At 38.5% G+C, this 25851-nt stretch overlaps 1 protein-coding gene across 6 annotated transcripts in view; it reads right to left on the bottom strand.

The window, feature by feature from the left end:
- The window catches only part of LOC130921584 (protein phosphatase 1 regulatory subunit 1A-like), a 50088-nt gene that overhangs the window by 3688 nt on the left and 20549 nt on the right, over positions 1-25851 (bottom strand). For 5 of the 6 annotated variants that reach the window (XM_057845647.1, XM_057845650.1, XM_057845649.1 and 2 more), the window contains 4 exons: positions 12416-12453; positions 7888-7951; positions 7084-7266; positions 3387-3518 (listed from right to left, as the gene is read on the bottom strand). In XM_057845647.1, coding sequence (XP_057701630.1) covers positions 3387-3518; positions 7084-7266; positions 7888-7951; positions 12416-12453 — 417 coding nt within the window. The remainder of the gene's footprint in view (positions 1-3386; positions 3519-7083; positions 7267-7887; positions 7952-12415; positions 12454-25851) is intronic. The other variant, XM_057845651.1, reaches the window with a different exon arrangement.

The following is a 25851-nucleotide window of genomic DNA, read 5'->3' as shown; positions in this document are numbered from 1 at the left end:
CTGGAAAATACAGACGGACATGACAGTCAGTCGGGAGACGTTTCAACTGTATTCAGAGGTTTACAGTATACACGTTTTTTGACAATAGCGCTCGTTTTTAAAAGGTTTTCTCAGCATTAAAAGAGGAAGTGCTGGGAATGTTAATCAAGTTTTCTTTGGGTTTGTTGCCATGGTATTGGCACACAAGTTAAAACAATGTGACAACAGGGGAATAGGACACTGGATTGACAAACATAATGCAGTGCTAGAAAGAAACAGTTATTCATATGGATGTTTTTTTTTTTTTTTTACCAAAGTATTAGTTATTTAACTTGAAGTGTCTTTATTGCTTTATAAGAGTCAAACACTTTGCTCACAATTGTACTACATTTGGAGGACTTTTCCATGTCTGCAAAACACATTTTGTGAGATACTTGGAAAATGTATCAGCTCTCCAACATGAGAACTTTAATAGCAGTGCTACCTTTTTACTATTTCATGCACAAATTTGGATTGTTTTGATTACATTCATATAGGACAGGGGTCTCAAATTTGCTGTTAAAGGAGCCAGTTGGGGCCAACGGGACAATATTTTGCAGCCACCATTTGACATTTAATTGTGGTATTAGTGTTGCCCACATGTATTTCGCGATAGGGAATAAAAAAAGTTACATATATAAAAAAAAAAAAAAAAACGAATGAATTATTTGAAGGATTGATTTTAGGGGGGGAAAATATTTTAATCCTCGATTAATAAAATATATATATAATTCTAAATAAAATAAACTTAGAAAAATATTAAACTTCAAAAAATAAATGGAAAACAAATTTATAATTTAGTTGATAAATTGTTATATATATATATATATATTTTTTTTTTTTTAATTTTTTTTTACTAGAAAGACTTTTTGCAGTGTACACCAGGGGTCGCGTTAACCGAATATTTTCCGTCGTTGACCGGTTTTTTTAAAACGGTGACGGAAAAAACTGAAGTCCGTCCGTCATTTTGACAGGTTGCAATTCACACCCCAGACCACAGGGTGGCGAGTGAGCATATTAATTAGCTATTGTCTCTCTTAATGCATGACGTCGTTGGCTATTCTGTCAGAATATTGTAGCGTCACCGGGGTCTGGCGGCGGCACCGTGATTGACACATCAAGGCGAGGTTCTTATTGGTGCACCCGGTGTGCCAACGCGTCATCCAATTGGTGGACTAGATTGCCGCCTGCGTATAGACCCCAATCACATGACGTCACAACTCCGCCCCCCTGACTGGAGCCGCCATATTTTCCGTCATCTCGTCGTGTTTACACATTACCACTACGTACATGCCTCCTATTACGGCGTGTTTTTCTGCTCGTTAACATTAATAATCTAAATCAGGGGTCCCCAAACTTTTTCCTGTGAGGGCCACATAACTTTTCCCTTCTCTGATGAGGGGCCGGGGTCAGTTTGTAACAGAAAAAATGTGACGATTGCTGGCGTGCCTAAATGTTTTTCAGAAAGCCATAATTAAATAACCCTTTCTGGATTCTTCACGGAACAAAAGTAAATAAAATAAAAGTAATAATATAATAATAATAAATAATAATAAAATTATCAATTAAATAGATAATAACCAAATAACCCTGAGTTCTTCACAGGAAAAGGCCAGGATATAAATAACACTATTGAGAAAAAAAAAAAAAAAAAAAAAATCAAAATGCTCTCTGGTATTGTTCAGGGGGCCGGACTAAATATGGAGGCGGGCCGTATCCGGCCCGCGGGCCGTAGTTTGGGGATCCCTGATCTAAATGGTGAAGGCGTGTGTGGTGGTTGGTTGCAGTAACAGAGAAGATAGACGGAGAGACTTGAAGTTCTACCGTATTCTGAGAGACCCGAAGAGGAGAGCGAGATGGACTGCTGTAATTCGACAAGAAATCTGGGCACCAAACGATCACCACAGACTATGTAGTAGTCATTTTATATCTGGTAAGATGCATTTAATATATATTTAGAAGATTTTGGGCTGACAACCACAATTAAGATCATTGTGTGACGTTGGTGATTGGGGTCTATATAGTTGCCTCTTTTTCTTTGGGGGCGGAGTTGTTGTTTTGTTGGTGTTGTTGGCGGTAAGCAGAGTAAAAAGAGAGTGAAAAATACCACGACTTCCGTGTCTAATTTTTCGCCGCCAAGCAAGCGTTACAATATTAATTAAAAATGAATGAAAACTAAATACTACTGAATATGTCATCATTATCATTTAAAAAATTTAAGTGACGGGTAAAAATAGATTATGACCGGATTTTTATGACGCTGTCAGTCAAAATGACAGACAACGAAAATGTCTAGCGCAACCTCTGGAGTACACTCATCATAATGGCCATAATAATTGCATTTCAAATGAAAAATTAAACCAAGGTTCTCTGGACTAAGCAAGAAAATACCACCACAAATTATCACAGGTTGGCTTCCTCTGCCCTATAAAAAAAAAAAAAATTAAAAAAAATCTGTGAAAAGCAAAAACGTGGGTTCCAAAGCACTAATATGTAATGTTCCATTGTATTAATGTAAACTTTAAAAAGCTTTAATAGGTACATGGAATTGTTTATTTTACTAATGCATATCATTGGTATTATTTAGAAGAAAAACAAATCAATTATGTAACCAAACTAATGATTAGAAAACAAATAAGAATAAATACCTTTTCAGTTTCATTAACCAATTTTAGGCGCAAAATGGCAATACTATTATAGAACTCTTGATCACCTACTATTAACATAAATGTACTTCATGTAAAAGACAGTAGCTCAAAATATTTAAGGATGAAAATGTTGAATTTTTAAGACAGCTCAATTTTGTGATGCCAATTATACCCACGCATTCAAAGTGATAGACTCGAGCACAGGTGCATGTGATAACAGGTGTTAATGACATAATGAGGAAGGGCGGGTAATTTGGAATACTTAAATTCGATTGGCTAAAATGGTATCAGCATTTATAAAATGTCTATTCCATGTCCGGTGAGCACTTCCTGGATATACTGGCTTTTATTTACATTTTCTCCACTTTTACTCATCAGATAAAGGAAATTCTGTGTTCTTTCAACTCGTTAAACAAGAATCTTTCCTCTAAGATGGACATGATAAAGGTGTTGTCTTTCCCCATTAAGAATGAAACTGGATATATGCGGCTATTGAATATTAATTAAATGTCGGAGCAAATTTCATGATACTTTCAATAAATCCTGTTAAATATTTTCTATTGTACTGTATTAAGAAATTAATTGCTACATCATAAAAAAATCAGTGTACCTCAATTTGATATTTACAATTGACCGCTTGAATGCTGGGTGGATGTACATTACATACCGCCTTACATACACACAGTACCTGCATAGGCAATATATTCCCCTCATATTTACCTTCATGCACGTTGTTGTGCTGCAATGACGAATCTGACAAAGCCACCCCGGAGCGATCGTCTTCCTCCTTCGAGAGGGGTCGCTGCGACCCGCCGACAGCCGCTTCTGACAGACTTTCCCTGGAGAACGCTGCTGCAAGCACACAAGAACGGGAGTCAAGATAATTGACCGCTCATTAGGCACACATTATATGCTCGATCAATCCTGTCTGACATTTACTTGCACATCTTACTGTATTTACTCATGCTGAGTGTTTTCAAAAGGGCACATGGCCAACTCATCATGGAAATACACATTACTGCACTATCTGATGCAGTAACCCTTGCTATATTTTGCCGATGTTGGCCCGAGAGACACACAGTAGTCCTTTCGATGCATTAAGCCAGCTCGGTTACTGTGTGGGTTTGTGTGTGTGTGACCATCTGGTGACCTGCTATTAAAGTGAATTAGTGAACCTGAGATGGAGCTCCAACGCACGCTCTTTGTTGCTAAAGCAAGGACGCAGCATCTGTGCAAGCAGCAGGAGATACCAACACATTTATCATGAGAGCAAGCTGATCATAGTCTATTTCCAGTAGGAATGAATGAAACTGTTGCCATTGTTTAAAATAAGGATGGAAAAATGTAAGGATGGCAGTGAATAATCTTGTTTTAGTGCCTTTGATTACGATATATGTCCAATTAATCGCCGCCTGCCCTCTCAGTTCAAACCAATTTCTCAAGCTGCTTCAAAATTAAAGAGTTTGTTTTCGTTCCACATTAAAAGCATTTAACAAACTTAAATCATTTTTTTTAACTTTAACTGCAGTTCTTTTATGTGACTTGACAATATTAAAACTACAAATATTGAAGATAAACATTGTAAATGATAATGTATTTAGACCCCTTTTCTTTAACTCTTTGGCTGCCATTGATGGCAATAAACGTCCAATCCGTTTTGATTGCCAGTCACAATGGACTGGACGTCTATTGTCGTCAGAGTGTGGTTTCATAATAAATTTCCTTCTTTTACTAACTACCACATACTCTGTGACCAGAACTGGCAGTGAATGAGCTAAGCATGAAATGACACATTTATCAACCAATTTAACGTATGTGCAGTTAAGCAAATGTTTCATATGGCCTTGGAATATGACTGATTCTTAAGTTTTTCTGTCTTTTTGTTCAATCAACAGGACGTGACCCAATATTAACAGGAAGTGAGGTTGACATGCCCCAAAATCAACAGGAAGTGTCCCAAAATAATAAGAAGTGCTTTGGAAAAGTCTCAAAACAAATAGAAAGTGACCAAAAATCAGCAGGAAGTAACCGGCAGGATTTTACAGTCGAGCAGAGCAAAGAATCCCGTTTTACTTACTTACACACTTAAATTGTACTACTATTGCACCTTTAAGACACAAGTTGTTTTGGACAAATGAGTCATATACATACATTAATAATAATAATTAAAAAAAAAAAAATAGTAATACAATAATTCAATCACACAAAAATTTAAAGTGACGTAACTCGCAGTAATAAATTGGGTGAAAATAAAAGAACTATACACTAGTTCATTTTTGGAACAATGTACTTTATTTAATTTTCTTGGAACTAAACTTGAAAATGAACTTTTCCAACACTGCCAAAAGTTTTGTTTCATACAGGTTTCATGATTAGCAACAGCATGCGATCAACTATTTAGCACTGCTGTGTAAAAATGATGGTGTTATCTTTTCCAAACTCAACAGTGAAGAAATCAGACTTCTACATGAATTTCTATGGGACGATTGCTGTCCCCTTATAATAACAAAAATAAATAAATAAATTGTAACATTCTGTCAAACACCTAAGAGAAAGTGTCCAAATATGACTCAGTGTCAGGCCCCGGACTGGGCAAGTATGTGTGTCCGTCCGTCATCCCATTACAGGACCAGCACCTGACGAGTGGAATAATAGCAAGTGTCGTCAATCATAATCAACAGTCTATAGACCCTACTCACGTGACGTCACAACCACGCCTCTGCGCCATATTGTCCGTCAACTCGTCGTGTTGACGCATTACCGCTACGTAAATTCCTCCTATTATGGCATGTTTTTCTGCTCGTTAACATTAATAATCAAAATGGTGAAGGCGTGTGTGGCGGTTGGTTGCAATAACAGAGAAGATAGACGGAGAGACTTGAAGTTCTACCGTATTCCGAGAGACCCGGAGAGGAGAGCGAGATGGACTGCTGCAATTCGACGAGAAAACTGGGCTCCAAACGATTACCACAGATTATGTAGTAGTCATTTTATATCTGGTAAGATGCATTTAATATACATTTAGAGGGTTTTGGGCTGACAACCACAATTAACATCATTGCGAGGCGAATCGCCGACAATATACAGTTTCAAATTCAAGATGCTTATTTCTTCCACCATCATTACATTTTGAATAATATTTAGCTGGTACCAAGTGAAAGAAGCTGGCCTCGTCTACGGATCATCAGTTAAACAGGTGTGTCCAAACCTTTTGCAAAGGGGGCCGGATTTGGTGTGGTAAAAATGCGGGGGGCTACCTTGGCTGATTTACATAGAACAATATATTTAAACAAATTTTAGCAAGCCCTTCTGTGTGTCACATTTGCTTTATTATTTTTTTTAATTCATAATTTCAACAGTCTCGTCTTTGTGGCGTTCTCTTTCGACACTCGGGCTCTTGCGAAATACTGCTGCTGTGAAATTAAACTAGCTTCAAGTTGCTATAATCTCTCGCTGCGTATCTTCCCTGTAATGTTGTCGTACATGTGAGCGTGTCTTGTTCGGTAATATCATTATCGCGTCACATCAAACTCTTTGAAAACAGCAACTGTCTCTTTGCAAATGAGGCAGACACAGTTGTTGCGTGTTTTATTGAAGAAATAGTCCCAATATCCACCTATCCTTGAAGCCTCGGCCATCGCAGTCAACTTTTTTTTTTCTGATTGTCGCCATTTTAGAAAATTGGAAGTAAAGGGTCACACGGGGTAATGTTGCTTAGAGTGCTGCTCTTAAAGTTTTTCAAACTTTCGTGAGAATAGGCTGATTTTGTGTGGACAAGATAGTTGTAGATATCAGGGTAGCAGATGTCAGGCAGAGAGGGCGAAGACAGCGGGTCGAAAAATATCGATTTAGGCATCAAATACGGATCTGGCGAATGGATAGACTGAAGCTTTTCCACATAACGCCTTTTTATGCAACGCGTCCAATGAGTTTACAGCGTCTGAAAGCACCGGGGCGTCCATGAATTGCACGACAAATTGAAACCATTGAGAATACAGATAAACAAAGACAATATGGCGGCCGGATACAGCGACACGTCATTCTGTGACGTTGGTGAGTAGGGTATATATAAGCCAGCCAGAGCTCTACCACGACGCTGGATCGTCTCTTTCAGCTCACTGTTAGTGTCTTCTCGCGTTGGTAATATTTCTGTGGGGACTCATCTGATCATCGACCTACGGTATTTGCTTTGTTCTAGGATCTCGTCTACACCTTTTGTTTATGGTACCTTCGCCCAGGCTCTCCACGCCACTGGCTCTGTGACAAATAAACAGCTTTAATTCCTACCCTCGCTATCTCATGTGCCTGTTTTAAGGTTCTCTGCCCACGAGCATAATACCCTGAACTATTTTTCCACACAATTTTGCGAAATCCCAAATCCAGCTTGTAGTATTTTTTCCTCTTATTCCTTACATACCCTCCATTTGACAGCGCAGCTTTTCAAAGGCCTCGGCGGTGGCCTCGTCATCCATTGGGAGCTCCTCTCCTGGGACGGCCGTTTCGGGGCTGGGCCGGTCCGACAGGCAGCTCTCGGAGGAGCACTCGTCAGTGCCCCCTTGCTGCTGTCTGTACAGGTGATGCTCCACTAGAAACTGCAGCTCTGGGAGTTGGCACAGGAGAAAGATCAAGGATAACACAGTAGGAGAAGGATTCTGAGTGAATGTTAAAGGAGTGACGAGGAGGAGAAAGGATCAACACGGGGAGTCACAGATGGAGAGGTGATGAGACATCTAGTAAATCAAAAATAACATTAGAAGCTTTATAAAGAATTTATACAACAGTATTAACACCCATTCGTGATTATCAACGAGGGGGATGCTTGAAACGAGATACTATTACTCTGAATCACCTCGGAGTGGGAATTAAGCATGCTGACTCATTTGGTTAAAGGCTGCTTTGTGACTAAAAATCAAGATAAACATCCCGCCAGCGATACTTTTCGACTTAATTAGTCTGCGTGTTTAGGGCATTACAGAAATCCTCAAGTTAAGTCGAATATCTTTTAATTTTATTTTAATACCGCCTCAAATTTCGCTTCCAGCAATTTCAAGTTGAAACTGGCTGCTGTTTTGTTCAACTTTTTAATCAGCTTTAACAGAGAAATCCGCATTTGTATTTCTCACTGATGATTCATGTCAATAATTCTTACCTGTGAGGTATTGTTCAGAAAGCAATGAGGTGCATCACCATGGATACCACAGGCACACACACACTCACTCACCTTTCATGGTAGGCGTTCCCTTTTGTCCTTTTCTTCGTTGTCGAGGAGAGTTTAACAAAGCAGCCTTGAAAATTAAAGCAAATATATTCTATTTTTAATTCTTTCATGGACCAATTACCCTTTGTTTTTACCTTTATAGGTAACTCATTTAACTCATTGGCTGCCATTGACGGTGCTAAAAGTCCAATCGTACCTGTCCTGCTCAGTTGCTTAGAGACGGAAAATAGGGATCTGAGTGTGCTTATAATCTGAACCGTTTTAATGTGTCACATGGGAATCTGATATACTCCCATTGTGGTTGTTCATTATGTTTTATTTATTAGGCGAAAGCAGCGAAAGGAAAGGGTTGGGGGTTGTTAACCAATAGGAGGCCTCCAATCAATTTTGACTACGAGGGGCGTTCCTTCATTTGCCCCTCCCAGTAAAAATGGATTGGACGTCTAGTGCCGTCAATACCACTAAAAAATAAGCATTCACAGACAGTTTAAATGAATTGGATATCTATCACTGTCACTGGCATGCAATGAGTTAGATACAATGAAAAAAGAAAATGAACTTTAGAGTGTTACTTGAGTCCTTGACCAGTGTATATTTCTGTTTTTATTGATTTTAATTTTATTTAGTTTTTGTTAACAATGTATTAATATTTACATTTATTCATAATCATACAAAATTGATAAAATACAATAATGAGTCATACAGTATATTTATTTCTAATTCCATAATGATAATTGCTGATATTTAAGTAAATATATATTTGCTGATATTTAAGTAAATATATACAGTGGGGCAAATAAGTATTTAGTCAACCACTGATTGTGCAAGTTCTCCCACTTGAAAATATTAGAGGCCTGTAATTGTCAACATGGGTAAACCTCAACCATGAGAGACAGAATGTGGAAAAAAAAAAACAGAAAATCACATTGTTTGAGTTTTAAAGAATTTATTTGCAAATCATGGTGGAAAATAAGTATTTGGTCAATACCAAAAGTTTATCTCAATACTTTGTTATGTACCCTTTGTTGCCAATAACGGAGGCCAAACGTTTTCTGTAACTCTTCACAAGCTTTTCACACACTGTTGCTGGTATTTTGGCCCATTCCTCCATGCAGATCTCCTCTAGAACAGTGATGTTTTGGGGTTGTCGTTGGGCAACACGGACTTTCAAATCCCTGCACAGATTTTCTATGGGTTTGAGATCTAGAGAATGGCTCCAGGACCTTGAAATGCTTCTTACGAAGCCACTCCTTTGTTGCCCTGGCTGTGTGTTTGGGATCATTGTCATGCTGAAAGACCCAGCCACATCTCATCTTCAATGCCCTTGCGGATGGAAGGAGATTTTCACTCAAAATCTCTCGATACATGGCCCCATTCATTCTTTCCTTTACACAGATCAGTCATCCTGGTCCATTTGCAGAAAAACAGCCCCAAAGCATGATGCTTCCACCCCCATGCTTCACAGTGGGTATGGTGTTCTTCGGATCCAATTCAGTATACTTTCTCCTCCAAACACGAGAACCTGTGTTTCTACTAGGGCTGTCAAAATTATCGCGTTAACGGGCGTTAATTAATTTTTTAAAATTAATCACGTTAAAATATTTGACGCAATTAACGCATTAGGCCCGCTCAGACAGATTTAAATGTCAGTACAGTGAAAGGCCAACTTGTTGATTGTGTTTTATGAAGTTTTTCCGCCCTCTGCTGGCGCTTGGGTGTGACTTGCATATGTTATGTGGCGTAATGTCGCCCTCTGCTGGCGATTCAGTGCAGCTGATTATTTGGGTTTCGGCGCGCTTTTCTGACGTGATTATATGTCGATGCGAACTCACACTAATAGACAGTGCTCTTCAGACCAGCTAACGTCCGCATCCAGTATTCAGTGGCAGTTCTCATAGCCCCATCACACTGTTTGTGTCTAATACATGCATCGCTTGTGAGTTATATTCCTCCTTTGTTCATATTCATGAGCATTAGATAGTTATTGATGATGTGTATTTGAATTTGTTCACATATATGGTGAAATGCAGTTACATTGTTAGATGCTTGTGAGCTAATTGGCTAGTGCTACTGCTCAAATGGACACGTGTGTGTACATTTTATGTTATTTTGTGATTTATGCAAGTTATTGACACATTGCCTTGTTATTTTCAGTTTTACAGAAAAACAAGAAACGTGCTCCTGTCAAAAAGAGATGACTTCAGTAAAGCCCATGCAACTTTGCCACACCGTCTGATTTCTTTTTGGAACTTATGTTCGCTATCTGTCAATTTGTGTACTCACACACATTGAGGACAGAATAGGGCTACTAGTTTATTTTTTGATTGAAAATTCTACAAATTTTATTAAAACGAAAACATTAAGAGGCTTTTTAATATAACATTTCTATAACTTGTACTAATATTCATCTTTTAAGAACTACAAGTCTTTCTATCCATGGATCACTTTAACAGAATGTTAATAATGTTAATGCCATCTTGTTGATTTATTGTTATAATAAACAAATACAGTCCTTATGTACCGTATGTTGAATGTATATATCCATCTTGTCTTATCTTTCCATTCCAACAATAATTTACAGAAAAATATGGCATATTTTATAGATGGTTTGAATTGCGATTAATTGCGATTAATTACGATTAATTAATTTTTAAGCTGTAATTAACTCGATTAAAAATTGTAATCGTTTGACAGCCCTAGTTTCTACCAAAAATGTATTTTTTGGTTTCATCTGACCATAACACATTCTTCCCATTCTCTTCTGGATCATCCAAATGCTCTCTAGCGAACCGCAGACGGTTCTGGACGTGTACTCTCTTCAGCAGGGGGACACGTCTGGTGCAGGATTTGAGTCCCTGGCGGCGCATTCTGTTACTGATAGTAGCCTTTGTTACTGTGGTCCCAGCTCTCTGTAGGTCATTCACTAGGTTCTGTGGTTCTGGGATTTTTGCTCACCGTTCTTGTTATCATTTTGATGCCACGGGGTGAGATCTTGCATGGAGCCCCAGATCGAGGGAGATTATCAGTGGTCTTGTATGTCTTCCATTTTCTAATAATTGCTCCCACAGTTGATTTCTTTACACCAAGCATTTTACCTATTGCAGATTCAGTCTTCCCAGCCTGGTGCAGGTCTACAATTTTGTCTCTGTTGTCCTTCGACAGCTGTTTGGTCTTGGCCATAGTTGAGTTTGGAATGTGACTGACTGATTTGTGGACAGGTGTCTTTTATACTGATAATGAGCTCAAACAGGTGCCATTAATACAGGTAACAAGTGGAGCCTCGTTAGACCTCGTTAGAAGAAGTTAGACCTCTTTGACAGCCAGAAATCTTGCTTGTTTGTAGGTGACCAAATACTTATTTTCCACTCTAATTTGGAAATAAATTCTTTGTAAATCAAACAATGTGATTTTCTGTTTTTTTTTCCACATTCTGTCTCTCATGGTTGAGGTTTACCCAATTTGACAATTACAGGCCTCTCTAATCTTTTCAAATAGGAGAACTTGCACAATTGGTGGTTGACTATTCTTTCTCCTCCAAAAACGAGAACCTGTCTTTCTACTAAAAAGTTCTATTTTGGTTTCATCTGACCATAACACATTATCCCAGTCCTCTTCTGGATCATCCAAATGCTCTCTGGTGAACCGCAGACGGGCCTGGACGTGTACTGGCTTCAGCAGGGGGACACGTCTGGCAGTGGAGGATTTGAGTCCCTGGCGGCGCAATGTGTTACTGCCTTTGTTACTGTGGTCCTCGCTCTGTAGGTCATTCACTCGGTCCCCCCGTGTGGTTATGGGATTTTTGCTCACTGTTCTTGTTATCATTTTGATGCCACGGGGAGAGATCTTGCATGGAGCCACAGATCGAGGGAGATTATCAGTGGTCTTGTATGTCTTCCATTTTCAAATAATTGCTCCCAAAGTTGATTTCTTTACACCAAGCGTTTTACCTATTGCAGATTCAGTCTTCCCAGCCCGGTGCAGGTCTACAAGTTTGTCTCTGGTGTCCTTCGACAGCTCTTTGCTCTTGGCCATAGTGGAGTTTGGAGTGTGACTGACTGAGCTTGTGGACAGGTGTCTTTTATACCGATAATGAGTTAAAACAGGTGCCATTAATACAGGTAACGAGTGGAGCCTCGTTAGAAGAAGTTAGACCTCTTTGACAGCCAAAAATCTTGCTTGTTTGTAGGTGACCAAATACTTATTTTCCACTCTAATTTGGAAATAAATTCTTTAAAAATCAAACCATGTGATTTTCTGTTTTTTTCTACATTCTGTCTCTCATGGTTGAGGTTTACCCAATTTGACAATTACAGGCCTCTCTAATCTTTTCAAGTCGGAGAACTTGCACAATTGGTGGTTGACTAAATACTTTGCCCCACCGTTTTTTCAATGACCAAAAATAGCTACTTGCTCATATTCTTAAGCATCAAAACTTTTGAATAGCTGTCCTCTGTATTGACCATTGTCCCCTAAAGGGTTCATAAAAATTATACAATTATATTTCTGGGACAGACATTGTGATGGAAAGTACCTTGTACAGCTGGTTAGGGAGACGGTCTTCGTCTATTTCTGTAAGACACAAACAAGATGAACAGAGAAACATATAAAGATGCTATTCCAACACTTTATTTAAGTTTTCCATTAAAGTAAAGCATGTTTATTTCATATTTCACACGGTATTTTAAGCTCCTGAATGAAATGGACCGCTTGGATGTACGTGGAAGCAATCGTTTTATTTATTCAATTTTTTTAATCCTGCGCCATGAAAATGAGTGACTTCCGGCTCCAGTCTCGGGTTGACAATGAATGCGAATGTGGCGTCACCCGGGTCAGCATCTCACGATACAGCATTGCTTTGTAACATGCAGATGGACAGCGTATTGATCTGATTTTGCGGATTTATTCGTTTATTTTTCGCGTCACGCCAGCCAAATGTGCTGAAGGGTTTTGTTGCTGCCCCAAGGAAAGGCGTGTGAGGCTTTTTTGGGTTTCAAAAAGTTCCCGTCAACAACAGGCTGAAAGAACAGTTAATATGATATATGACCCTAAAGCAAACCAATTCAAATATGAACTAAAAGAAATAGAAATTATTTTTAGAGAGTACTATAAAACTCTTTAGTCTGTCATCTCCACTAGATCAGACTGTTGTCAAGACCTTCCTTGACTCCTTAGATCTACCTTCCATTGGCACACAACAAAATCAGAGACTAACAGCAGAGATTACAACTGTTGAAATTCAAAAAGCAATTGGGAAATTAAAATCAAATAAGATGCCAGGAAGTGATGGCTACCCGTCAGAATGGTACAAGGCATTCGGGGAGGAATTGACACCCCTGTTATGTGACTCTTTTAATTGGACTCTAAACCAGGGAAAAATCCCCCCTTCCTGGACAGAAGCAATTATTACAGTTCTTCCCAAGCCACAAAAAGATAAGGACTATTGTCAAAATTATAGACCAATATCAGTTCTGAATATAGATTACAAGTTATATACGTCAATTTTATCAAACCGGCTCCAAACATTTTTACCAGATCTGATAGACGAAGATCAGTGTGGGTTTGTTGTAAATAGGCAAACACATGACAATGTTAGAAGAACGCTACATATCATACAAAAAATAAGAAAGGATAAAATACCAACAGCTTTAATCAGTCTGGATGCAGAAAAAGCGTTCGACAGGGTCAACTGGGAATTTCTATATTTAACTTTGGAGCGATTTGGTTTTAATGCTAGATCGAGCCAATGTATCAAATCGATTTATTGTAAATCCACAGCAAGAATAAAAGTAAATGGTTCACTGTCACAAAGATTTCAGCTAGAAAGGGGGACTAGGCAGGGTTGCTGTTTTAGCCCCACACTATTTGCTTTGTATATAGAACCCTTGGCCCAAATGGTTAGACAGGATACATCAATAGAAGGGGTGACAGTGAATGGTCAAGAACATAAAGTGAGTCTATTTGCAGACGATATTATGATTTATTTAAAGAATCCAAATGACTCCTTTTTATACCTTACACAAATGCTAGAAGCTTTTGGTTTGCTTTCGGGTTATAAAATTAATATACTGAAAACCCAACTTCTTGTTCAACAGCTTACCATCTCAAGAATTGAGGAAATGGCAAATAAATTGGGATGCAAAATCAATTAAGTACTTGGGCATAAATATAACTAAAGATTTTTCAAAATTATATGAAAGTAATTATTCACAAATAGATAAAACCATAAGAGAGGACATGGAAAGATGGTCTACTTACCCACTGGGACTGAGTGATAGGGTAAACGTGGTAAAGATGAATATCTTGCCACGTCTACCCTATCTATTTTTGTCTTTGCCTGTTAATGTTCCAAAAGACCAATTTCTCAAATGGGACAGGTCCATATCTCGATTTTTATGGGAAGGGAAACGGCCACGAGTAAGGTACACTACATTACAAATAAGTAAAGATAAAGGTGGGTGGGCGCTTCCAAACTTGAAACACTATTTCCAAGCGGCACAGTTGAGACATTTGGTCTGTTGGTGTAATGAGGTGTATAAGGCAAAATGGAAGGATATAGAAGTTTTCTCACAGAAGTACCCGGTACAATCACGAATCGGACAAATCCAAAACCTAACTCAAAGAAACGAGGATCAAGCTGGCAATTTGGTAGTGTCCTTTACATTAGATGTATGGTACTCTGTAGTGAAGCTTTTAAAGATAGACTAAGAAATTGGTGTACTGAAATGGATATCATACGATGATAGATTCATGCCTGGAAAATTGGATGACGGGTTTAAGATATGGACAGATAAAGGAATTACAGCTATAAGTAAAGTGGTGAAAAGGGGAGAAATAAAAGGTTTTCAAGAACTAAAAAAAATACATACAATCTCTCTAACAAAGACTTCTTTAGATATCTGCAAATACGTGATTACTATATTAAGGAGGTTAAGATACGTGAAGGTAATGTGCACCCTATAATACAGATGCTGGTATGGTTATATGACAATGTTATCCCCAAAATTGTGTCAACTATATACTGCATTTTGAGAGAGACTGTTACTGAGTCAACATTATATGTGAAAATGAAATGGGAAAGAGAGCTGGGCGAACTGATACCGGAGGAGAAATGGAACAACATGTGGCGATCACATTTATCAACATCACAATCTCCTAAATGGAAGGAATTCAATTGGAAAAATTTAATTCGTTATTTCATCACACCCAAAATTCAAAGTAAACAAATGAATAGTCAACAATATTGCTGGAGACGATGCAATGGCATGAATCCAGAACATACACATATATTTTGGACGTGCATCAATATTCAATCATTCTGGGAGAAGGTTCACTCAGCTCTCTGTGACATGTTGGGATACACGATTCCCAAATCCTGCCAGGTACTATATCTGGGACTTTTCGAGGGATGTCATACACAAAAGGGACGTGTACATTGTGAAAATTCTCCTTGTGGCTGCGAAAAAGGCCATAACAAAGAACTGGTTAAGAACTCAATCTCCAACATATGATCAATGGCTGCTAATAGTGGATGAAATACTTGACATGGAACGGCTGACATATAGGTTAAAGATAAAGGAATATTTGTTTTGGGAAAACTGGGGGAAGTGGCTGACTTACAGGGAAAAAAGGGTATAATGTGGAACTTTGACTCATCATGATAGTGGGGAACACAGGCTCGTTTGGTGCTCACTAGTTATATTTATTTTTCATGTTTGGTGTTGGTGTTTGCTTTGTTGTGGGGAGTGTCGTGTCAATGTTGTCGTGTGAACATAAAAAATATATCAAAATTATAAAAAATAATGTTGTCGGTTCACCCCGAGATTGGGCAAAACAAGTCCCACAACTGTGGGACCATTGGACTTACAAAGAAGTGAGTAAACATTGTGTTTTTGTATTATGTCGAATACTGGGATCATGGCACACATTTTAATACGGAGGTGGCTTGCATTTTGTGGCTGACAATGCTCCTTGTCCACCGAGAATGCCACTCGGCCGACGACCGGCGGCTTGTCGCACACCCCCGTCGGTCATCTTCGCGTGCCGGCCGGGAGAGCGCTATACTCGACTTATGCTCGTGCGGTTCTCCATATCGCCCAGACTTCCTGCCCCCTCTGCCCTCTACGTGTGCCTGGCAATAGACCACTATCCTCGGGTTGGGCTCGGGCAGCAACGTGCTCCTTCGACGTCGGCCATTCTCCAGCTACTTCCCCGGCAAACAAGCTCTCCTACCCGCAGCAGGGAAACGAAGAGCTGCTGTCGACTTGTGAACACAACCCTGCCGCCGTGTGAAATGATCCGGGGTAGTTTTGTGTGATTTTTCACTTCGAAAAGCGAAAATAAGTCTTGGAAACGCCGCTTGGTTCAGGTTAGCATGTCGGCTAGCTGTCACGCCTCCTGGTTTGTTTACGCTTTCCGAAGCCGGGGAAGGGAAATGACAAAAGCCGGACTAATTCCAGTGGCATAAAATATCGTTCGGGAGGTGCAAGATGTCGACAGTTTTGACCATTATGAAGTAATTTTGCCATGTCTTAATGAATAAATGCATTTTTAATATTTCATATTCCATTTAGCACAAGACTGTTATTTGTCATTACCATACCATTTATTTAGCAATTGGGGAAAGATACTTAGATAGAAAGAATATCCTGTAAAAATATTGGTGTAGAGAGGTTGAAACAATGACATTTTGCCTCTCTCTTTGTCGCATTTTCCTCGTTCTTAATAATTCCTTCTCAATGGGCTGCATTCTAAATAAGATGAAATCGTGACCCTGCCGATGTCATCCTCCAGCTAGGGACACTAGAGCACTATAATGACAGGCAGGGGCTAAACGGAAGATTAAAAGACAAATTTTTCGTCATCTGCGCTTTGCCAAATTTTTGTATATAGTCGAATCGTCTCAAAATATGATTTGTAATTCACATAATAATGCTATTTAATTTTTTTTTTTTTATGCTGTCACAGGCACTTTAGGTTAGCCCGGAAAAATTAGATGGACTGCTGTATCTTCACTTCTTCACTCAGCTCAATCTTAGTTTTTAAGCGTCATTACATAATGAAAAGTCAGAAAGTGGCCCAATACTACATCAGAGATAAAACAATTCATTCTTAATATGGTATGTTTGCTGAACTTTACTTAATTCGGGGTCTGCTCTCGTATTGTAATCCTCAGCGAGGCTGAAATTTGAAGACTGCTGTTTTGCAATGGATGACAATGTTGACTGTGCATGTGCTGTGAGTTATTCAAAAACGATCTAACTTGCTGTTGTAAATGTTAATCAAATGCAGGGGTGAAAGTGGGCCAGAATGGTCAGGAACGCAGTTCCGGTATGAGATTCAGGGCCAGAACGCAGTTCCGGTATAAGATTCAGGGCCGGAATGCTGTTCCGGTATAAGATTCAGGGCCGGTGTTCTGCCAAAATATGCGAAACGTTCTACATTAGTCGAATTTGACACCTAAAGTACTACCGTGCGCTCTAAACTTGTTTTGTTTAGATGCATACAGGAATAAGGTACTAGAAAAATGTCTGCAGAAAATACTTAAATGTAGTTATATCAAATAAGGACGGTTTAAATACGCTACTCGACTAATGTGGTCAACTGCTTCAAAGCTAACACAAAAAAACACAATGGTTAAAAGTATCAGAGGGTAATACATGCAAAAAGTATCTTTGAGGCTGTGAAAAGGTTCTAAATAACTAAATAAAAACAAAAATAGTGAGTACTCGCCGCTTCCAACCGATGTGCGCATGCGTGTGAATGCATGCGCAAGTGCCCTAAGCATTGTGTAGGACGTTTCGCCGCGTAGTAAGGAATGGCCGAACACCGGAATGCTGTTCCGGTACACGGTGCTTTGATTCCGAACATATAACGACAACCGTCAAAACGCTATATTAAAAAAAAAAAAAAAAAAAAATTTAATGCTAAGCTGCCACACATGTATTTCATCTCCAAGAATCTACCAGCATCAGATTTACATACACAAGTGTTAACAACAATCATAATAAAGTGCTTGCGTAGCGTAATCCGTTTTCACCAATATTTATTATTTTATTCCATGAATGGCATGGAGGTTTCCCCAGCTGCTGCAGTTATGAGTCTGACGATGATGAGTGACGTCAATGTGCGAATGCACGCAGCAAAGCAAAACGCCTGGGCTCATTTATCTGTTCAATTGGCTGACATACTGACATGTGATCAGCAGAGATACTTAGCTCTGATTGGTTCAAATGTGGATGTTTTCTGGAACAGCAAAAAAAATTGTTGGATTGATGCGACAAAAAAGGGCAACATAAAATGGATCAAATCTTTCAGAGCAACAAAAGAGTTGAAGAGGTTTATTTATCAGATTTTGTTTCATTTGCTCTGATGGGGAGGTTCAGAACATCTTAGCTGTCAATGTACACTTGGGACTTATATTTGTTCATTTATGTTAGGCTACGTATTCATTTCCTTATGATTTGAAAAATGTTTGCCAATTTTTGCGCGATCTTCAAAATATACTCCATTTCACTCTGCATAATATGAGTCATTTGTACTTATTTTTCTGAATGTATGTTACTTATATCTTTGTTATTTAAAAAAAAAAAAAAAAAAAGTCAATGTTTACATTAACTTCAATTTTAATATGCATCCTATGTTCTTAAGTAGTTAAAATTGAGATTTGGCATTTAGTATGTGAGGAAATGAGGGAAAATAAAAATTAGGAGATGGAGGTTGGGGTTATTGCTGTTTCTGTTAACTTTTATTGTGCAAATCATTGAAAAAATACCATTTTGAATGAAAATCAGTTTTTGTATGCGTTATAGAAGTAACTGTGCTAAAACAGTTTCCTTTGCATTTCAATAGTCTAAGAGGTTTGACCCCCCCCCACCCCACCCCACACATAAATGAAATAAATAAATAAATAAATAAAATTTCTGGCTCCGTGGCGACCTTCACGTCGGAGAGTTCCAGCAAGAAATTCTAGCCACTTTCACCCCTGATCAAATGGGATTGTGGGTGATAGGCTAATAGGGCTCGTATATTGTTTACTGTGCTAATTTTTCACTGTAAAAAATAAAACTTCCTATTAGCAGGCAGACATTTTTCCTATCCACTGTACTAGCAGACATGCTCTGGTGAGTGAAATAGGCTACACAAGTTTTGTGGTGAGCTCGTGGATAATCATAAGACCACCCGGAAACAAAGAGCCGCTTTTAAGTTTCCAATATGGCCTGCATGACTTCGACACATCAGCGTTGCAAAGTGAAAAAGAAGTATGCATTGAGCTAAGGGCGTAAATTGTGACCAAAAGAGTTGAGCACACAGACGGTGGGAAGTTTTTCTAGGACACCACCCTGTTGCTCGGCAACCTATACGTCCCGGAGGCGGCGCGCCAGTGCGCATATATTATTCCATCTTAAAAGCGATTGCTGGTGGGTTTCTTAATTCGTCACTCGTCTGAAGCAGCAAACGTACGTGGGGGTCGTCACGGATGAAAGCGTTACGTTATAACCTGCGATTTCTGTACGGTCTTAAGTCAGGAGTTCAGCAAGGTTTATAGTGCAATTACGGACGTGGCACGAAATCAATAGCAGTAAATGGAGGGCCCCTTCAAGTCAAATGAAGATTTGTATTGCTAGAGGCTCAGGACGCATATACAACTCAACATACAGTAATAGCTTTAAATACAAGTTACTTTTGCTTCAACTACAAATTAGTTTTGTACAACTGCACCATATTTTTCCTGACTGTAAAGTGCACCAGTAATGGACGAGTTTATTTCCATACATAAGGAGCACCTAATTATAGGTCGTATTGGTACATCAATTAATTTCTCAATTGCTCTTTATATTTTGACACTGTAATTATTGTTTTATTTATTCACTTATTTGTTACTATATTTGCTTTACTGATTTCTTTATAGGTTTAATGAATGACAATCAAAACATGAAACAATAAAAAAAATAAATTAAAAAAAAAAGCATTTTATTGGAGCAGTATATTGCAGTATGCTCCAACAAATTAGGTTCGAGGTCATTATGGACAACCAATATTCATACATAACTCACACTTTCAATTTTTGGGGGAAAACTAAGCATTTAAAATGTTTTAGTTGTTCTTGCTACACAACTACAGTACAAACTAAAGGTTACTTCTGTACCAAATTTACATCCATATAACCAAACACAAACTATTCATAATATGGCTGGGAGTTCTCTCAATAATAATAATCATTATTATTTTAAATTTAATCTTCTTTTTTTTTTTTTTTTTGACTAGTAGTTTTAAAGATCCGCAGTGAAAAGTTAAGAAATGTGAGGGTATTTTAACTTTTTATTAACATATTGTATGCAGTAAATCCATACCTGTCAAGTTGTACGGTTTGGGCGTAATTTTTACAAGTGAGCACTGATTTTTAAATGTGTACGCCATACGTTCAAAATCTGTATGTTTTTCGTGCCTTACGTTTTTTTTTTTCTCCATTCGGATTTTGTCACCGTTTTGGCAATGAGACAATGTGTGTTACGATGCGTTACTACGTTGGTTGAATGACGTGAGAAAAGTCAGACACTGCGAGAGAAGAGTGTTGTGACGCTGTAGCAAACGTGATGCTAGGCTAGTCAAGTCAAGTTCAAGTTTATTGTCCCCTAAGGAGGGGAAACTTATCTTACATCAGGTGAGCACACAGATACACAACAACAGATAACACATACACATAAAATAACAAAGACCACAATTTAAAAAATGCTATGAACAGCTTCGCCTCTCGGTCCAAGAATTGTGCAAATTTAGCAGCCTAATCGCACTTGGTAAAAAGGAGTTCTTTGTCCTGTTGGACTTAACATAGGTGACTCCAATATTTCCTGACTGTAGCCGACAGCCTACAATCGCCGCCTAGATATCAAATGCTTATAGAACTACATGCGAAATGACAGACGGCGGCGTTAATAAACAGCCACCATTTTAAATCAGTAGCCTTCTCAGAAAGGCACTGTTGTAGTGAACCTTCCTAGCGAACTTAAGTAACTTTTTATCTAAAAAACTCCCAAATCGGCAAAATGACTTGAATCTATCTTTAAATGATGAAACAGTTTTAAAACTTTAACATGTCGAAAGTAGACAGAAGGGAAGTAATGCAAAAACGGTAAGCAATTTTAACAACTTTAACAGTTGATTGACAACACTAAACGATTTCCAAACATAGCAAAGGTTACTATGTTTTATTTATTTGTTTATTTTTTTTAACTGGGAAAAAAAAAACAAAAAAACATCAAAGGTAACACCAGTCACTTTGCCAAGTAACTAATTACTCTTACCTTCTGGTAACTGAGTTACTAACTCAATTACTTTTTGGGAGAAGTAATTTGTAACTAATTAATTACTTTTTAAAAGTAAGATTAACAACACTGGTCATAAAGATGAAGTCTGCAGAATGGAAAGTGACGAAAGCAGAGATTTCATTCTACCAATTTGTTGCCAAACAGAATTTGCCTGCAACTATTGCTGATCACTTCTCAGAATTAGCAAAAGAAATGTTCCCTGATTCAAAGATTGCATCGGTAAGTTAATTTTATCAATTGACCTTTTTAATTTATAATTGGATACACTAACAAACTACCTTTAAGTCAAACTGAATTGCGAGCTGAAGTGCCATGAAGTGCAGCCATCAAGACATGATATAAATTGCCAAAAGTGCTACATACAATTATAACAAAAGTCACTGTTAAATTTTAGTAATCATGATGTACCTGAAGATATTGATTGTTCTTTGATTGCACCAGGTTATATGTTACAATATTACCAATAAATTCATATTATTTTAAAAATTGAGTTTTATTTTTGTTTTCATATTGCACGCTATATACAACGTTGTAAGATTAGTCACCAATTTGTAAGGGCATACGTCACTATTTGTAAGATTGCCAACGGCATCGGGTTGACAGGTATGGTAAATCCGAAACGACATAAAATCAGCAGCACTGAAGCTGAAATGCCTCTTAAAAACAATATTTCTCCCAGTCAATATTTTAAACATGAAACCCAAAAAGAAATTAACATAAAATGTCAATAATAAATAAAATATATGAAATGAAATACAGGAAAAACATAAGATATTCACTCAACAATGAAAATAATTCATAAAAATAAGTATTGCTCACAGGTTCTTTTTTGGCCAATATATGAGATGAGAAAATGATTTTCATTTCTCCGTCAACGTTACTCTGACATTTGCATGTTCTTCAAATCCGAGTGCTAGTTTTTTAATTTTATAAGCCACCCTCCTAAAAAAAGACATTTTACACCGCACTGCATGTCAAGCCTGATCACAAAAATGAAATTCAATATTTATTAGTGTTGCACCGATACCATTTTTTGGGCCCGATACCGATACAGATACCTGGCTGTGCAGTATCGGCCGATACCGATACCATTCCGATACCACTGTTTGCAAAAAATATATATATATACTGTATATATATATATGTGTATAAGGGATTCAACGATACAATTAAGTCACGGTTCGGTACGATTTTCGATACAATTCAATACATTTAATGCTCTGAAACAGAAAATACAACTGTTATTATTATTATTTTTTTTTTTTTTTTTGGGCAACAAGCAAAAATAACAGTGCCATCATATAAACAAGCATTTTAGTGCATAATATTTATGTGCCCACTTCTTACTGATCTGAAGAAATTTTGTATATAAGTGCTGAGAACAATCTTTACTGTTTACTGTAAAGTGGGGCACACTGTTGATTGCTGCAGCTCTCTTAGCAGCTATATTTACCATATAAGCAAAACATCCTATTTGTGGTCCGAGTCCATCTGTAACATGTGCTGAATTAACAGTATTTGCAGCAATATCTATAGTCACTGGTATAGATTGATTTGGCCTGCTTAACTTCCATTCAGTCATGGCGGTTTCTAATTCATCAATGGACAACATGGCATCGCTCTGGGCTCACGCAGCTAATGGCATGGGATCTAATGTAGCAGATCTAGGTTGCTATTTGATGATATCTAGTGTGTGCGCGCGAGAGTTAGCATGGGATCTAACATAGGACATCTAGGTTGCTATCTGATGATATCTAGTGTGCGCGCTGCGCCGCTTGAGTGTTTTCTGCCCACAGAAGTCACTTCTGCTCATTACTGCACAGCACCAGCATATGAGAATCGACTTTCATAAACAGGACGAGTTTGAAGTACGGTGCTCTTAATTTGCCACTCATTGTTCATCATGAAACCATGAGTTTGCTTAGTCTCTCACGGTCTTAACCTTTCTGATCCCCTCGGTGTTCGAAGAGCGGGCGTTAGCTTACGCATGCTAATCGTTTGTGAATGCCATGTTAGAAAAGCAGTGTAACATCGCGGATATGCATTGTAGTGAACATCCTGAATATTGAAGACGAAGATGATATTTTCGTTTGGTAAATTTGAGACAAAAACATACAGATGTCATGCATCGGGATTTGGGAAGTTAGCTCACGTGGGGAAGACAGTTCATATGCACTCAAGTGACGCCAGTAGATGGTATCGGCGCCCTAAATGTTGGTACTCGTCGATACCGATACCACCAATTCGGGCCGGATCTGTGCCCCCTGCCGATACTGGTATCGGTATCGGTGCAACTTTAATATTTATCCTGATTATGGTCGATAAACTTTGGAAAACTCGATTAAATAATTTAATGCCCTCAATTTTAAGCTAATAGGACCTCATTAATACCAGTTTCAAGTTTAGTTAACCGTTTAAGCGCCAAAGTCACAAAATTGCGATAAGAACATTGCTGACTTTCACAAGTTAGAGCTGCTATTATGGTGCCTTGCTACCACTTTGCACTAAAAGTAGGCAAGGGGAAATCAATTATAAAGAGACCATTAAACAAGTTTCCTGAGCGAAATATGGTCAGCGCCATCTTGGAAAATTTCTGCTTCGAACTTCCGGTTTAGAAAAAAAACTCATGGGTTGCAGCTGAAGTTAGCAGTGTGTTGACAAAGTTAAAAGTGCAAAATCAAGCCAGAAGAACCCACGGAATCTCAAAAAATGGATTCAGTACAACATAGATGAGACGTAGATGAGATTGCATGATTGTTCTTATCACTTCGTTCATCATTCGTGGACAAAATTATGACGTTTGAGCCTGTGTTGATGTGAGGTATAGATTGATACATCGGCCACTTGAGTGACGAAAAATAAGGTAACATTACAAATTATATTACATTTGCCGAATGCGGAAGGACTTACCTGGATTTTGTTGTTAGAAGGAAATACTACAAGGTATGTACATCTAAACAAAAATACTATGTTTTTTTTTTTTTCCCTTCAGATATTGATCGCAATAAAACACTTGGACATGTGCAAAACAGGTCAATAAATCACTATTTATAAAATTAGGATAAATAGCATATGAGAATGTGATATCAGGCAGCAGAGCCCTGGAGCCTCGCCAAACTTTCATCGAGCTGATAGTCCGCCGCTAGGCGAGCCACCGCCTCCAGCACCAGCCTCTCGGCCGCCTTCGGGTAGAAGGACGTAGTCTCAATATACAGTGGGGAAAATAAGTATTTAATCAACCACCAATTGTGCACGTTCTCCTACTTGAAAAGATTAGAGAGGCCTGTAATTGTCAACATGGGTAAACCTCAACCATGAGAGACAGAATGTGGGGGAAAAAAAATAGAAAATCACATTGTTTGATTTTTAAAGAATTTATTTCGAAACTAGAGTGGAAAATAAGTATTTGGTCACCTACAAACAAGCAAGATTTCTGGCTGTCAAAGAGGTCTAACTTCCTCTAACGAGGTCTAACGAGGCTCCACTCGAACTCATTATCGGTATAAAAGACACCTACAGAGAGCTGGGACCACAGTAACACAATGCGCCGCCAAGGACTCAAATCCTGCACTGCCAGACGTGTCCCCCTGCTGAAGAAAGTACACGTCCAGAACCGTCTGCGGTTCGCTAGAGAGCATTTGGATGATCCAGAAGAGGACGGGGAGAATGTGTTATGGTCAGATGAAACCAAAATAGAACTTTTTGGTAGAAACACAGGTTCTCGTGTTTGGAGGAGAAAGAATACTGAATTGGATCCGAAGAACACCATACCCACTGTGAAGCATGGAGGTGGAAACATGCTTTGGGGCTGTTTTTCTGAAAATGGACCAGGACGACTGATCTGTGTAAAGGAAAGAATGAATGGGGCTATGTATCGAGAGATTTTGAGTGAAAATCTCCTTCCATCAGCAAGGGCATTGAAGATGAGACGTGGCTGGGTCTTTCAGCATGACAACGATCCCAAACACACAGCCAGGGCAACAAAGGAGTGGCTTCTTAAGAAGCATTTTAAGGTCCTGGAGTGGCCTAGCCAGTCTCCAGATCTCAAACCCATAGAACATCTGTGGAGGGAGTTGAAAGTCCGTGTTGCCCAGTGACAGCCCCAAAACATCACTGCTCTAGAGAAGATTTGCATGGAGGAATGGGCCAAAATACCAGCAACAGTGTGTGAAAAGCTTGTGAAGTTACAGAAAACTTTTCGCCTCCGTTATTGCCAACAAAGGGTACATAACAAATTATTGAGATGAATTTTTGGTATTGACCAAATATTTTTTTCCACCATGATTTGCAAATAAATTCTTTAAAAATCAAACAATGTGATTTTCTGTTGTTTTTTTCCACATTGTCTCTCATGGTTGAGGTTTACCCATGTTGACAATTACAGGCTTCTCTAATATTTTCAAGTGGGAGTACTTGCACAATTAGTGGTTGACTAAATACTTATTTGCCCCACTGTATGTCCATCAACGTACAGTGACTGTTGCTGTGAGGCACATCAACTTATTTTCCCTTGCCTAACAGCGTTTTCCACCTGTAAACAAACAAAAAACTTGTAATACTTGTATTTATGCATTGACATAATTGTTCCATCTACACTTACTGATTAGCAACAGGCTAGCAGCAGATAGCATGTGTTGCAGCC

The sequence above is a fragment of the Corythoichthys intestinalis genome, chromosome 9 (assembly GCF_030265065.1).
Source record: "Corythoichthys intestinalis isolate RoL2023-P3 chromosome 9, ASM3026506v1, whole genome shotgun sequence".
Taxonomy (NCBI): Eukaryota; Metazoa; Chordata; class Actinopteri; order Syngnathiformes; family Syngnathidae; genus Corythoichthys; species Corythoichthys intestinalis.
This window is presented reverse-complemented; position numbering and strand designations above follow the sequence as displayed.